The following is a 15,081-nucleotide window of genomic DNA, read 5'->3' on the forward strand; positions in this document are numbered from 1 at the left end:
TTAATTTTAAATTTCAATTCAATTCCTTAATTTAACAAAATTTTAACTCATTCAGTCTTTAAATTTGAATTCATTTTCATTCATTAATTTAATGAAATTTTTACTCATTAATTCAACTTTAATTCTAAATTTTAATCCATTTGAACTCTAATGAGTTGTTAATTCATTTGGTTTTCCATTCGAAATTCTAATTCATTTTACCTCATGAATGAATTTTTAATTAATTAATTCAGTTTTTAATTTTAAATTTCGATGCACTTCCATTCATTAATGTAATGAAATATTAACTCATTCAATTTTTAACTTTAAATTTTAGTTAGTTTCAGTTCATTAGTGTAATGAAATTTTAATTCATTCATTCAGTTTTAAATTCCAATTCATTGTAATTCATTAATTTAATGAAATTTTAATTCATTCATTCAGTTTTAATTCTAAATTTGAAATCATTTGAACTCAATGAATTTTTAATTCATTAATTCAGTTTTTAGTTTTAAATTTCAATTCATTTTAATTCATTAATATAATGAAACTTTAATTCATTAATTCAGTTTTTCATTTCAGTTTTTATTGATTTTAATTCACTAATGTAATGAAATTTTAATTCATTAATTCAGTTTGAAATTCCAATTAATTGTAATTCACTAATGTAATGAGATTTTAATTAATTCATTCAGTTTTTAATTTTAAATTTTATGTCATTTCAAGCCGTTAATTCAGTTTTTAATTTTAAACTTTAATTCATGTTAAGTCATTAATTTAATGAATTTCCACATTGTACTTGCTGTGTGTGTTTTTAATAGAAGTGTTACAATTATTTAACTTTATTCTTTATAAGACTCGTATAAAAAGTCTTTATAAAGAATTTTTTATAAAAAGTCTTCATAAAAGAATTTTTTATAAAAACTTTATAAAGAGTTTTAACAAAGGGGGTTTTTTTATAAAGACTTTTATAAAACTTATAAAGGACTCAGTGATCGGTGAATTTGGTCATCGTTCCCTTAACTCCGAATTTTCCATGCAGGTTTTCCAATGAGGGAAAGAAGAAGAGCAATTCCAAAGAATGAAATGGTTCAAAGGTCTAAAAGGTAAATTTAAGGAGATTTAATTCTGGGTGTGTCAGTGCCCTGGGTGGGAAAAGAAATCAGTGAGATCCCACCTGGAATAATCCATCCAGTTCCGGTGTCTCCTATGTAAGGAGGACGTGGAATTGTTGGAGCAAGTCCAGAGGAGGCCACGAAGTTGCTAAAGGGACTGGAGCACCTTCCCTATGGAGACAGGCTGGGAGAGCTGGGAATGTTCAGCTGGAGAGGAGATGGTTCTGGGAAGATATTCCAGCAACTTCCAGGGGCTCCAAGGAGGCCGGAGAGAGACCCTTCCTTAGGAAATGTAGTGACAGGACAAGTGGGAACGGCTTCAGACTGGCAGAGGGGGAATTTAGGGTGGATATTGGGAAGGAATTCTTCCCTGGGAGAGTGGTGAGGGCCTGGAATGGAATTCCCAGAGAAGCTGTGGCTGCCCCTGGATCCCTGGAAGTGTCCAAGGCCAGGTTGGAGCAAGCTGGGATAGTGGAAGGTGTCCCTGCCCATGGCAGGGGCTGGAATAAGATGGGCTTTAAGATCCCTTCCAGGCCAAACCATTCCATGATTCCATGATTAAAGGAAGATTTGGGGAAGGTTCAGCAGCAGCACAACATTATTGAAAACACTGCAATTTGGGAAAGCTGCCTAAGTAGCTTCAATCAGGTTATTCCTGGGATAAAATCCTGCTGTGGATGAATGGACACATCTCTGGGAATCAGTCTGGAAAAGCCCTGGAATTATTCTGTCTGGAAGATACTGAGGCTCTGCCTGTTTCAGCTGGGTGATCATATCAGCTGCAGGATCATTTTAATGTTATAAATATTCCTTTCAGGAGGTGCTGCTTGGAAGAGAAAGACTTAATGGGATGTGGGAATTTCCTGTCTCACAACTCTGTATTCCACATTTTCCCTGGAAAGCCACAAATAGATTTTTCAGGGATGTGCTTGGCCAGGAGCCTTTAACAGAACACGAGCATAAAACAGGGGATGTTTTTATTTTTAATATCACTAAGTCCCAAATCACTATTTATGGCTTTTTTTTTTTTCCCCTTTACCTTTCAGGATCTATGAGCAGCTTCCAGAGGTGAGGAAGAAGAGGGAGGAGGAGAAGAGAAGGCTGGAATACAACTCGTACCGCCTGAAAGCACAGCTCTACAAAACAGTGGGTGTTCTGCTCCGGGACATTCCAGAATGTTCTTCCCTGAACTCACAAATAGAGAGGAATATTTGCTAAGTGGGAATGCTGTGGTATTGTTTTGGAATTTTGAGGAAGTTTGGCTCCACTGGGATTTAATCAGGGTCGGAGAAGTCAAGCTTAGGAAAATGTGGAATATCAATTCCCCTACATAACCCAAAATCCTAAAATAAGCAGAGGGGCCTCATTTGTCCCCTTGGAGAAGGGAATCTCCAAAAGTGACCATCCATGAGCTTCGTCTTTCTCTTCATAAGTCCTGATCATGGAATCATGGAATGGTTTGGGTTGGAAGGGACCTTAAAGATGATCCAGTTCCACCCCCTGCCATGGGCAGGGACACCTTCCACTAGCCCAGGTTGCTCCAACCTGGCCTTGGACACTTCCAAGGGATGGGGCAGCCACAGCTTCTCTGGGAATTCCATCCCAGCCCCTCACCACCCTCCCAGGGAACAATTTCTTCCCAGTATCCACCCTAAATTTCCCCTCTTTCAGTCTGAAGCCATTCCCCCTTGTCCTGTCCCTCCATCCCTTGTCCAAAGTCTCTCTCCGTGTTTCTTGTCGCTCCTTCAGGTCCTGGAAGGTCACAATCAGGTCACCCCAGAGCCTTTTCTTTTCCAGGCTGAACAATCCCAGTTCTCCCAGTGTTTCCTCCCAGCAGAGCTGCTCCATCCCTGTAATCTGGACTCCTCTGGACTCACTCCAACAGCTCCATGTCCTCCCTGTGCTGGAGACCCAAAAGATGAGGAACAACAAACTCTTTGCAGGACAAACACTGAGCTTTAAACCTGACTTATTTCACTTTTAGCATTATGACTCTTTCCTGGCTGAGTTATTCCAGCCAGACCTGGGAAATTAGTTATTCCAGCCAGAGCTGGAATAATAGTTTTGTTGGGAACAGCAGTAATTGGATTTTAAAAGTCAGGGCTTGTAACTCCATGTATTATCCAGAACACCTTCCCAATGTGATTGTGGGGATTCTCCACTGGAAGTACTTGGATTTGATGCTGTATTTTTTGCAGGGTATTTTCAGGACATATTTTTGTCAGCAGCCTGAAAATTCCAGGTGCTGGTACAGTAAAGTTTGAGGAGTTAATGAATGCTGGGAGTCATTGCCTTGGAATAGCAGAGTCAGCTGGCAGCAGAGAGGGAATAGGATCAGAAGTTTTGGATATCAATGTGGTTTTGATTGGAAGATGCTGATTCATGGCAGTAAATAATTGGAATATTTTACTTTTCCTTGCTGATGCAGAAGAGCTGCCATGAGTAGCTGCAAATACAGGGAATGTTTTGTTTGGAATGTGGTTGATGTGTGGCTGAGAGCACCAGTTCCATGCAGGGGTTGTTCATGAGATAAAGAACGACAGATTTTGTGGAATGACTCTAGAAATGAGACAGGGAATTAGGGGGAAATAAGAGATGGTACCAAAACCACACTACAAACGTGTGTGATCCAGGGTTTTGTGGGATTTAGGGATCTGCTGTGCCCAAAGTGTGGTCTGAGGGTCTCTCTGGGAATGTAGAACAGCAGGTCCGGGCTCTGGAGCAGAGCTGGCTCCTGGTTTAATTCCTGTCACCTGGAAGAGCCCTTTGTGCCTCAGTCTGACCCAGCAGGATGGAGTTCCTTTGGGATGTATCCAGAGAAAGTCTGGGAAGGGAGAGGGAAGGACAGAGTCAGGTTAGTGTGGGGTCAGTGCTGGAGCTGGGCACGGTTCTTGTGTTCTCTGCCTGCCTGGGCAGTGCTCAGGGACAGGAGCTGTCCCTAAAATCAGAGAATCATGGAATCACTAAGGTTGGAAAAGGCTTCTAAGATCATCAAGTCCAACCATTCCCCAGCACTGCCAAGGCCACCACTAACCCATGTCCCCAAGTGCCACATCCATGTGTTTTTGGAACACTTCCAGGGATGGGAACTCCACCACTGCCCTGGACAGCCCGTTCCAATGCCTGACAACCCTTTCCATGAATAATTTTTCCCTAATATCCAACCTAAACCTCCCCTGGTGCAGCTTGAGGCCGTTTCCTCTCCTCCTGTCCCTTGTTTTTTGGGAGCAGAGCCCGACCCCCCCCGGCTCCCCCCTCCTGTCAGGGAGTTGCAGAGCCAGAAGGTCCCCCCTGAGCCTCCTTTTCTCCAGGCTGAGCCCCCCCAGCTCCCTCAGCCTCTCCTGCTGCTCCAAGAGTGGGATTCTCCAGCATTCCAGAGGGTGTGTCATCTCTACAGGGCCTTGAGGGCTCACAGGGGGTGATTAAAATTCGGGAAAGGAAGCAATGAATTAATGAATCTCATTCCAACCCCCTGCCATGGGGACAACATCCACCATCCCAGGTTGCTCCAAGCTCCATCCAACCTGGCCTTGGACACTTCCTGGGAATAACAATCTTAATGTCCAGGCTGAGGGATGAGCTGAAACTGAGTTTATTTGACTCAAAGAGCCGAAATTAAGTGAATATATGTGAACAAAATTTGCTTACTTTTTGTAAAGCCTGAGTGAAAATATTCTAGTGGGACACCTGGGAAGTTTAAGGCTGTCAGGGCTTGTTTTAAGGCATTTCTGTGCCAATTTGGGGCTCAGAGGGAGGTGAAGAGAGAATAAAAAACCAGTTTTGTTGGCCCTGAGTGAGGATGGGATCGTTGGGCTCACACAGAACCAGAGACATCAAAATTCCTGGGCTCAGGGTTGCACAGACACTCTTAATTTCTGAAATTGTGAAATAATTATCTTTATTAAGAGAGCAGAATTATTTTTGTCACAGGGTGCACGTGGATCTGGGCTGATGTTCTGCCCCAGCATCCCTTTGCTTTGGTACTTTGAATTTCAAATAAAATCATCCCAGTCAGAGCAGGGAATGGCCTTAAATGTGGAAAACTCTGGAGTGGGAACAGATTCTTGATCTGATGGCAGCAGAAATCAGAACTCTCTGAACCCCAGTGAAGCAAAAATGGATTTTATGAGTTTATCAGATACAAATTTTATCCATAACTGAGGCTTTTCCACTAGAATGGAGCGAGTTTGTAATTTTAATAAATAGGGAATATGGGAAAAGCCTCCATAAAGGGGATAACAATTGATTTATGTGCTTCCCTCTATCCCTTAAAAGAAAGAAAAACAATATTAGCATTGAGGAACCTTATTTTTTTTAAGAAAGGGACCACAAGGTGTCACTGCCCCAAAGGGAAAAGCACTTTGTTCTGGAGCTGGGAAACAATTCCACAGCAGATTTGGGAAGGTTTGGGAGCTCTGAGGACTCATGGGAGGTGTGAGGGGAAAAATCATGGAATCACAGCCTGGTTTGGGTTGGAAGGGATCTTAAAGCCCATCCAGCTCCACCCCTGCACCAAATATCCTGTGTTTGGTTTGTTCTTTTAAAATGTATTACCTTTTTCTTTTTAAGCTTATTTTTGGAAGAGTTTGGAAATAACTTTTCACCTTCAGGATTGTACAAGGCTTCCATCTCCTCCCCTTCATTCTTCCCAGCAGATTCCTAATTTATTCCACTGTTTGTTGTAGAAAACACTTTCTGTTCCTTCCACTGTCCTTGTTGCTCTTCTCCCATGTCCTTTCCTAAACACATCACAAATTTGGGAACAGGTGACTCCCAGGAGTTTCTACTCAGCAGATGAAGGGAAGACATGATCATGGATATTCAGCTAATTCCAAGATATTTTGTATCTCTTTAGGCTTGTTCCTGACCATTCCCACAGCAGCCAGCATGGGATTATCCTGCTTTTTTTTCATGGGAATGAGTGAGAAACAACTGGGCTGCTTTAGGTGTCCTAAAAGGTGTAAATAAATCCCCATTTTGTGGTGTTTTATTACCCTTTAATTCCCAGGTTGGAGCATCCTGGGCTAGTGGAAGGGGGGGTTGGAACTGGATGGGCTTGAAAGTCCCTTCCAACCCAAACCATTCCTTGATTTCATGATATTCTGTTCAGAAAACTAAGGAATGTCTCCCTGCTCAGCGTTTGGAACCTTCAAAGCACCAAAACTCATCTCTGTCTCTTGTTTTTTTCCCTGCAGAAAATCACCAACCGTGTCTTAGGGAAGAAGGTGCCTTGGAACTGATGGAATGATCCCTTCAAACCACCCTGGGATGCTTCCAGCACGTGATGTGGAAGAGACAAACATGCAGGGAAATACTTCCACAGCTCCAATTTTTGTGGTATTGGGTCGCTTTTGTACTGATCTGATCTTGCCCTATTTAAGAATCAATGATTTGGGATAAATGTCAGGGTTTTAAAGAAATGCCTGGGGGGTTTTGTAGAGGTTTTATGCACTTCCAAAGTCAACATAGTCTGGATAAAAACTCAGTTCATAATATATTTATAGCTCCCTGATTGGAATAGACGCTTTATATATTTATTTTCAATGGGTTTGAACAATGATTTTTTTTTAATTATTATTTTTTTAATTCCTGTCTTGTAGAAAATTTACTTGTTTTGTACCGCAAAAAAACCCCTCAATAAAACATGTGAGTTGTAGTAACTGTTGCAGCTTGTCTGGGTATGAACCTGGAGAGTCTAATCAGGGATATTTTGGAAGATTTGGGGAATTTTTTAGACCTTTCCTGGGAGAATCACCTCCACATGATGAGCTGGTTGTGTCCTGCCTGGTCTTACCTTTAACCAGCATCACTTCAAAGATAAAATACAGAGGTTGTGGTTCTTGGTGATAAAATCTTAGTGATGTTTTTTTTGTCACTGTGGAGTTCAGGTGATGAATAAACAGGAAAACACATCTGAAGGAGAACGAAGTGGGTGTGAACTGTGATTTCCTATTTTCTCTGCCTCAGATGTTTTCAGTAACTCAGTTCAAGAGGAGCAGTTTTGAGGAAACTGAGGCACAACTCGGAGATTGAAGGCTCTGGAGAGACCCTTCCAGCACCTTCCAGGACCTGAAGGGGCTCCAGGAGGGCTGGAGAGGGACTTGGAACAAGGGATGGAGGGACAGGACAAGGGGGAGTGGCTTCATAGTGGAAAAAGGAGAGATTTAGGTTGGATATTGGGAAGGAATTGTTGGCTGGGAGGGTGGGGAGGCCCTGTCCCAGGTTGGGCAGAGAAGCTGTGGCTGTCCCTGGATCCCTGGAAGTGTCCAAGGCCAGGCTGGATGGGGCTTGGAGCAACCTGGGCTGGTGGAAGTTGTCCCTGCCCATGGCAAGGGGTGGAACAAGATGGTCTGGAAGGTCCCTTCCAACCCAAACCAGTCTGGGATTCTGTGATAAACAGGTCAAAAAAAAATGTTGGGAAGTGGGAAGATCTTTCATGGAGGTGATGGAACCTGCACAGCCCCTCCAGGGTGAGCTTTAAGCTTCAGGGAGACCTGTTGTTGTGCAGAGAGTGACCCAGAAGGGGCAGAAGATTGTGGAATCACAGAGTGCTTTGGGCTGGAAGGGACCTTCAGTCCCATCCAGTTCCACCCTCTCCATGGGCAGGGACACCTCCCACCAGCCCAGGTTGCTCCAAGCCCTGTCCAACCTGGCCTTGAGCTTGAATTTGCTCCTTTCACTTCTCCATGGCATCAGTTTGGATTGCTGCTTTGCCTTTGGGAGTCTCTTCCAGGGTTAGAAAGCACCTTTCCACGTTGCTGAAGAAGGTGCTGAAATTTGCTGGTGCTGGATTCTCTGCTACAGGAATGGACTTGTTCCCTAGGACAAGAAATTGGGATGTCTTGGAGTCCTGACAAGATCTCGCCTCACTTTGAGCTCGTTTAAGGCCACTCAGCTGCTCAATTCTGCTTTTAGCTTTGAAATGATGAAAAATCAAGGGAGCTGAAGGGCTTTGATGATGGAAAAGCCTTCTGAGGTCGAGTCCAAGCATTCCCAGCACTGCCAAGGCCACCACTGCCCCATGTCCCCAAGTGCCACATCCACAGGGCTTTGAAATCCCTCCAGGGATGGGGATTCGACCCCGGTTTCATCACCCTTTGGGTGCTGAAATCTTCTCCCAAAATTGGTGGTGGGGGGAATGTTATCATCCATCCTTCCCTCGATTTCCCTCCCTCAGGGATTCTAGTGAAGGTGACTCACCCCCATTCCATTGCCATTGGATAAATCTCGTGCTGGATGCAGAGCATCCAGTGTTTACAGTTCTGGGGAAAAGGAGACTGTTGACATTTGGAGTCGCTGCTTCCAACACTCCAAACTTCATTCCAAAAACTCAGGAAATTGTGCTTGGCCCGTGTTGATTCCAGAGTGGAGTCATCCCTTCTTAACTCCCTGTACACAAAGACTTTTGGGGGAAGTTCTGCAAATTTTTGGGAGCTCAGTGAGGGCAGAACTGATTTTTTTTAACCCCTGCAGGAGCAGATTTTTGCTCTTAATTAGTCAGGAATGTTCTTGGATCGGCACCTCCCCTCACAGTGAGTGTTGTGTGTCCACAGCCTGAACTGGAGGTGGGAAATGTCATGGATGAGGTGGACAAACAAGGAACTGGAAAAGACGTATAAAAAATCCACCTTATGCTTTGAAACTTTATTTTAAAATAAGAGGCTTTTTTTGCCCTTCTGGAACATCTTCCATTTCCTCTTCCATGACCATTTCCACGAGTTCTCCTTGTTGTGCTGTGAATTCCATCCTGAAGGACTCACTCCTGATCCTTTTAGAGTAACATGGTCAGTCCTCTGGTTTTTGGTGGGTGTTTTTTGGAGTCCCTCCTATGGAGAACCACTCAAATTTGTGTGGATGTTTTTGGAATCCTTTCCATGGAGAACCACTCTCCAGTTGGTTTGGATATTTTTGGAATCCTTTCCATGGAGACCACTCTCCAATGGGTTTGGATATTTTTGGAATCCTTCCTATGGAGAACCAATCTCCAGTTGGTTTGGATATTTTTGGAGTCCTTCCTATGGAGAACCAATCTCCAGTTGGTTTGGAATTTTTTGGAATCCTTTCCATGGAGAACCACTCTCCAGTTGGTTTGGAATTTTTTGGAATCCTTTCTATGGAGAATGACTCTCCAGTTAGTTTGAATATTTTTGGAATCCTTCCTGTGGACAACCAATCTCCAATGGGTTTGGATATTTTTGGAATCCTTCCTATGGAGAACCAATCTCCAGTTGGTTTGGAATTTTTTGGAATCCTTTCCATGGAGAACCCTTCTCACATCAGGCACTGCTGGGGCTTGAGTGGATGTCTGGGACACGTTCTCTCATTGCTGGTAACTAGAAAGAATTCCTTGGAAATCTGTTGGAACAGGGATGTAAAAATAGAGCTGGAGTGCCCGATTTCCCTAGAAAAGGAAATTCCTCTCACAATTTAGTCATGTTACCAGACATCTGCCTGGATGTGGCCTGGTCCAGTGTGGTGGCTGCTGGAGGACTCTTCCCAAAAGGAATTCTGATGGTAAATTTGTAGGAGTTGTAGGAGAACACAACAGGACGACTTGGAAGAGGAGGAGACAGGGAAGGATTTTCCCTGTGGAACAGCAGGTGAGGAAATCACTTCCTCTTCTAGAATTCCAGAAGATTTGGGCTGGAAGGGGCCTTAAAGACCATCTAATTCCAACCCCTTTCCATGCTCATCTAAAATTAGATGAATTATAGACTTTGTAGACCTTTGATCAGACCTCCCATAACTCCATCGAATTTTTTCCGCAAGCGCATCCTGGTTTATAATTCCCTTTTCCTGAAACCATTCCCTGATGAAGACATGACTTCCTGGCTGGCTGTTCATTAGCCCAGATCAAACTTTTAATCCAGTAAAGCAGATCTTAATATATTGTTTCCTTCCTGCTGCACTTACGAGCCGGGCGACCGTGAAGTCATCAGACGACCGTCAATCGGCTCGGGGTGGGAATTCTTCCCAGCCTCTGGAAATGGGAAAGGCTCGACTCTTTCACACGAGCAGGGTTTGAAAGTCAAGCTTTTATTAATATTTCTCTCCCTGCATCAGCAGATAAACCGAATTCCCCGGGTCAAAGGAGCCCCTGAGGGCGGGTGAAGGACCCCGGCGTGACAAATGGAAGCCGCGGTGATTAATGCGCTCCTGGAAGGCGCTCAAATTCCACGGGGATGAGGACACTTGGGAGAGGTCTCCCTAGGAAAAACGGGATTTTTTTTTCTAATCCAGCCCAATTTTATCCGTGTGCCCGTGTGCTGCAGCCCTGTTGCTTCATCAGAAGCTGCTTCAAACTTGTCTTCGTGATGTAGAAGAGACTCCAGAAGTTGTGGTTTCCCTACCTGAGATGGATTCGGTGCATTCCATGAATCCCCCTGTCTGGCTGCTGGTCCCAGCTAAGCCTCGATGAGTCATCTGCTGAAGAGCCAGGCCTGACCTTCCTCTGGACAGGGATGAGCCCCCCTGAGAGTTCCCAGTTGGATCTGGAGGAGATGACACTCCAGCCGTGGGCTCCTCAGCACCCGCTCAAGTTCCTGTGACATCACCTGTGGATGGAACTGTCGTTTTAAAAGATTGTGTGAAATTTGGTCTGAAGGGACTTTTTTGGGGGGGTCTATCAGGGCAAAAGTTTTTATGAGCAGCAGAAAGGTGTTTTACTAGAGAAGGGCAGCGTGTGCAGGGAAGGGAACGAAGCTGGAGAAGGTTCTGGAGCAGCAGGAGGGGCTGAGGGAGCTGGGGGGGCTCAGCCTGGAGAAAAGGAGGCTCAGGGGGGACCTTCTGGCTCTGCAACTCCCTGACAGGAGGGGGGAGCTGGGGGGGGTCGGGCTCTGCTCCCGAAAACCAAGGGACAGGAGGAGAGGGAACGGCCTCAAGCTGTGCCGGGGGAGGCTCAGGTTGGACATCAGGAGGAATTTATTCATGGAAAGGGTGGTACTGCCCAGGGAGGTTTGGTGTCCCCACCCCTGGAGGTGTCCCAGGAAGGCCTGGCTGTTGCACTCAGTGCTCTGGGCTGGGGGACAAGGTGGGCATTGGGCACAGGGTGGACTCCATGACCTTGGAGGGCTTTTCCAACCTCAGTGATTCCAGGATTCTGGGATTCTGTGTCACAACCGAGCACGCCCTTTGCAAAGGTCCCGTGACAGGTGAAGAGTGATGGTGTCTGAGCTTATGGATCAGTGAAGCCCCAAAATGTGGGTGCCCAGGATCACCCCTCCCATGCTCTGTGTCCCTGTCCTGGCTGCCTCTGTCATGACTATGGAGGAATTCCTGGGAGCACCCTGAAAACGGATACCAAGAGCCTCTCCTTGTCTGTAATTCCCTGGTTGTGAGTGATTCCCACCCCTGCTTCCCACGTGCTGCTCTTGGCTCGCTCCAGGCTGCAGGAATCCCCGAATTTGGGCTCAGCTGCCAGGCTGTGACCCAGCTGCAGGTCCTGGTCGGGTGCCACAGCTTCTGTTGGCTTTTGTCAGCAGGGATATCAAGTGATCCAGGCTGGAGGCACGGGAACGACGCCTGTTCCTCCGCACAAAAAGGCTTTTATAGGGCCTGGATCGCCCCCAGCTGCTGCCCCAGCCCCGTGTAGGGCCCATGGGCTTCACATCCCAAGCTCTGCTCACATTCCCTGTGCTGGTGGGAAGCAGAGAAATTTCTGCCTGGTTGAGGAAGTGGAGGAATGAGGAAAAATGTCCCGTGTCATGGAGCAACGGTGAGGCCACGCCAGAGCCTGTTGGCTGCCCTGGGTTTCCTTCTTCCTGCTCCATCCCACCCCTGGCTCATCCCTCCTGGAAAGGCCTCCCCAGCTCCCTGCCTCGTCCCTCTGGACCTTGATGGTTTCCTGATGGCCGAGAGCCCTTTCCTGCCTTGGAATCTTTCCCGGTTCTGTGCCAGGCTGGGGATTTAGGGCTGCTCTGCTGAACCCCCTGCGAGCTGCTGAGTCTGCGGTGCCCTCGGGTGCTCCCCGCACTTCCAGGGGTTTATTCTTTGGATTGACTGGTTTTTGCTGCCTTTTTCCTTTCCTGGAGGTGGTGGGACTTTCCCAGCCCCTCCGTGGGGAACTTTGAGCTTCAGGGAGAGCTGTTGCTGTGCAGGAAGGGCAGGAGATCGTGGAATCACAGGATGGTTTGGGTTGGGAGGGACCTTAAGGATCATCCAGTCCCACCCTGTGCCATGGGCAGGGACACCTTCCACTGTCCCAGGTTGCTCCAACCTGGCCTTGGACACTTCCAGGGATCCAGGGGCAGCCACAGCTTCTCTACCCAACCTGGCACAGGGCCCCACCACCCTCACAGGGATGAATTCCTTCTCTCTCAAAAGTCCCCTGTGCCTTCCTGCCCCCAAATGTCACCTTGGGCCAGAGGTGCCTGGAGCACTCGGGGTGAGAGTGCCTGGAACTGTCCCCGTTTTCAGAGTGAAATCGTTTGCAAAGCTTTAATCACTGCTGTTAATCAATATTACTGATAGGACTTTGATAACTATTGATGAATCCTTGCCCTGATGGGGGGAGGGAGGGTTGGGTGACCCTAGGGAATGATCCAGAGGGGCTGGGAATGTGTGTGTGTGTGCAAGGAAGGGAAGTGAACATTCCCTCATCCCCACACTCGCTGTCCCACCACTGGTTTGATGGGATTGGTTGGATGATACTGATAAAATCCATCCCTGGAAGTGTCCAAGGCCAGGTTGGAGCAACCTGGGCTAGTGGAAGGTGTCCCTGCCCATGGCAGGAGGTGGAACTGGATGGGCTTTAAGGTCCCTTCCAATCCAAACCGTTCTGTGATTATATTATTAATATAATCACTACTATTAATTAATAGTACAAATATTAATGTTAATAATCAATAAAAGTAATATTAATAATAACAACAACTGTGGAGTGGATTGAGGGTCTGTGGTGGAATGGATGGGATTATTTAATAATTTAATTTAATTTTGTTTTATTTTATATTTTATTTTATCTTTATTTTATTTTGTTTTATTTTATTTTATTTTACTGTATCTTATTTATTTTATTTTATCTTATTTCATTTCCTTTCGTTTCCTTTCATTTCCTTTTATTTCCTTTTATTTCATTTCCTTTTTTGTTTATTTATTTTTCCATTACTTGTATTTAATAATTTGCTTTTATCGCTTTTTTTACCCCTCCCTTCCTCCCGCAGGCAACCCGTGGGGACCCCCCCCCTTCCCTCCCGCCTTTCCCAGGGCAGGAAAGGGGGCGAAGCAGCAGCGGGGCCCCCCCCCCCCCCCGGGTGGGGATGGAGGGACGGATGGACCGATGGATGGACGGATGGGTGGAAGCCGCGGGGGGAGCCTCGGAGCCTCCGAACCGCCGGCTCTGGTTCTCATTAAGCGGCCAAACCCCGCAGCCATAAATTAGGGGCGGACAAAGCCTCCCCCTCCCCTTCCCCTCCCCTCCCCGCCGCCCCCCCGCCCGGGCCGGGCAGCGCTCGGGGGGCGGCGGGCGGAGGGAGGGACCCGCCGGCATAAGAAGGGGAGGTTCGGAGCGGAGGCGGTGACACGGTGACAGCCCCGGCGGCGGCGGCGGCGGCGGCATGGCCGGCCCGGGGCCCCCCCCGGGCTGGGGGCACCGCCTCGTCCTCCTGGGGGTCCTGCTGGGGGTCCCCCCGCCGGGGACGGCAGGTAAGGGGGTCCTAGGAAGGGTATTGAGGGGGTTTCTGGAGAGTTGGAGGGTCCGCGGGATGGATGGGGGGGAAGGATGATGGGGAGAGTGGGATCCCTGCGATCCCACCGCCCCCCCCCAAATCCCCCTTCTCCCACCCCAGCCCGGCGCCCGCCGCTATGACTCTATATAGTCCTGTTGGGATGGGATCAGGCGACCCCCAGGGAGAGGGAGGGGTTCGGCTTTCACCCCCTCAAAACGGCTCAGACCCCCCCATCCCGTCCCCATCCTATTCCCGTCCCCATCCTATTCCCGTCCCGTCCTGTCCCGATCCCGTCCCGGCTCCGGGCGGAGGCACCGGGAAGGAGCTCCGGGGCTCGTGCAGCTGCTCCGTGTTTTTTGGGCTGAAACGTGGCTTTTTCGGTCGTTGAGGAAATACATTTTTCTCCCCGGAGGTTCCCGTCGGAGGAGAGAGAGGGCGGGGGGGGACACCAGTTTCACTTCAGCCTCTCCCGCAGCTTCTTCCCCATCCCTAATTCCTTCCCCAACCCCACCGGGAACTCAGGGCCGAGGTGTCTCCACCCAAAGCACATTTTTTTTTGGTTTTGTTGTTGTTATTTTTTTTTAACTTCTGAGCTTTTGCCGGGTTCTCGGCGGCTGCTGAAAGTTTTCCAGCAGCTCCGAGAGAGCCCCGTGCAGCTGGGAGAGCAACGGGGAGGGTGCTGGGAGCCAGGAATCTCTGTTTGGATAAAGAGAGGAGAGCCGGGAGAGCCGCCTGCTCCGGTGGGATTTGGGCTCTGCAGGGCTCACTCGGAGCTCCCCGTCCCCGAAAATATGGGGTGCCAACATCCCAAAACGCCAAAGCAGTGCTGTTCCCCACGCAGCATTCCCAAATAGGGCTGGGAATGTGTGTGTGTTCTCCAGGAAATAAAGAGAAGGGGGGTGTGGGAAACCCCCTCTGCGCTAGACTTGGGTTTATTTGAGTTAGATTTTTTAAGGCCCCGTCTCCCGCTCGGAGTCTCTGAGATTCCCAGAAAAAGCCACAGACAAAACAGCGAGAAATTTCAAATATCATGTCTTAAATCTCATAACTAAGGGATTTTGGCAGCGTGGCCCAAAGCCCAGCCCAGTAATCCCAGGAAAGCGGCCGCCCCTCGTGTCCCATCCTCTCCCCAGGCAGCGTGGGAGAGACTTCAGGAGCAGGAGAGGCAGAGAATCCCTGCCCTTCTCCCTTTGGGAATTAAAATTCGAGGGGTTTATTCCTTGTCTCTGCCCTGGGAAGGCAGCAGTGGCTGAATCCAAGCAGAATATTTCAGGTCCCCTCCCAGAACCAGAGGCCTGTGTGTGTGGCTGGGGGTTGGAGGG

General features: G+C 47.6%; 2 protein-coding genes across 2 annotated transcripts in view; both read left to right on the forward strand.

The window, feature by feature from the left end:
* ALMS1 (ALMS1, centrosome and basal body associated protein) overlaps nucleotides 1-6,759 on the forward strand; it is a 63,929-nt gene extending 57,170 nt beyond the window's left edge. The window contains exons 17-19 of the mRNA XM_027701906.1: nucleotides 1,022-1,085; nucleotides 2,141-2,240; nucleotides 6,290-6,759. Of these exons, the coding sequence (XP_027557707.1) occupies nucleotides 1,022-1,085; nucleotides 2,141-2,240; nucleotides 6,290-6,334 (209 nt within the window). The 3' untranslated portion in view covers nucleotides 6,335-6,759. The remainder of the gene's footprint in view (nucleotides 1-1,021; nucleotides 1,086-2,140; nucleotides 2,241-6,289) is intronic.
* Nucleotides 6,760-13,648: 6,889 nt separating this feature from the next.
* Nucleotides 13,649-15,081, forward strand: part of LOC113976602 (disintegrin and metalloproteinase domain-containing protein 33-like) — a 33,180-nt gene continuing 31,747 nt past the window's right edge. Inside the window, exon 1 of the mRNA XM_027701926.1 lies at nucleotides 13,649-13,736. Coding sequence (XP_027557727.1) covers nucleotides 13,649-13,736 — 88 coding nt within the window. The remainder of the gene's footprint in view (nucleotides 13,737-15,081) is intronic.

The sequence above is a fragment of the Neopelma chrysocephalum genome, unplaced genomic scaffold, assembly GCF_003984885.1.
Source record: "Neopelma chrysocephalum unplaced genomic scaffold, ASM398488v2 Primary Assembly neopelma1_174, whole genome shotgun sequence".
Classification (NCBI taxonomy): Eukaryota; Metazoa; Chordata; class Aves; order Passeriformes; family Pipridae; genus Neopelma; species Neopelma chrysocephalum.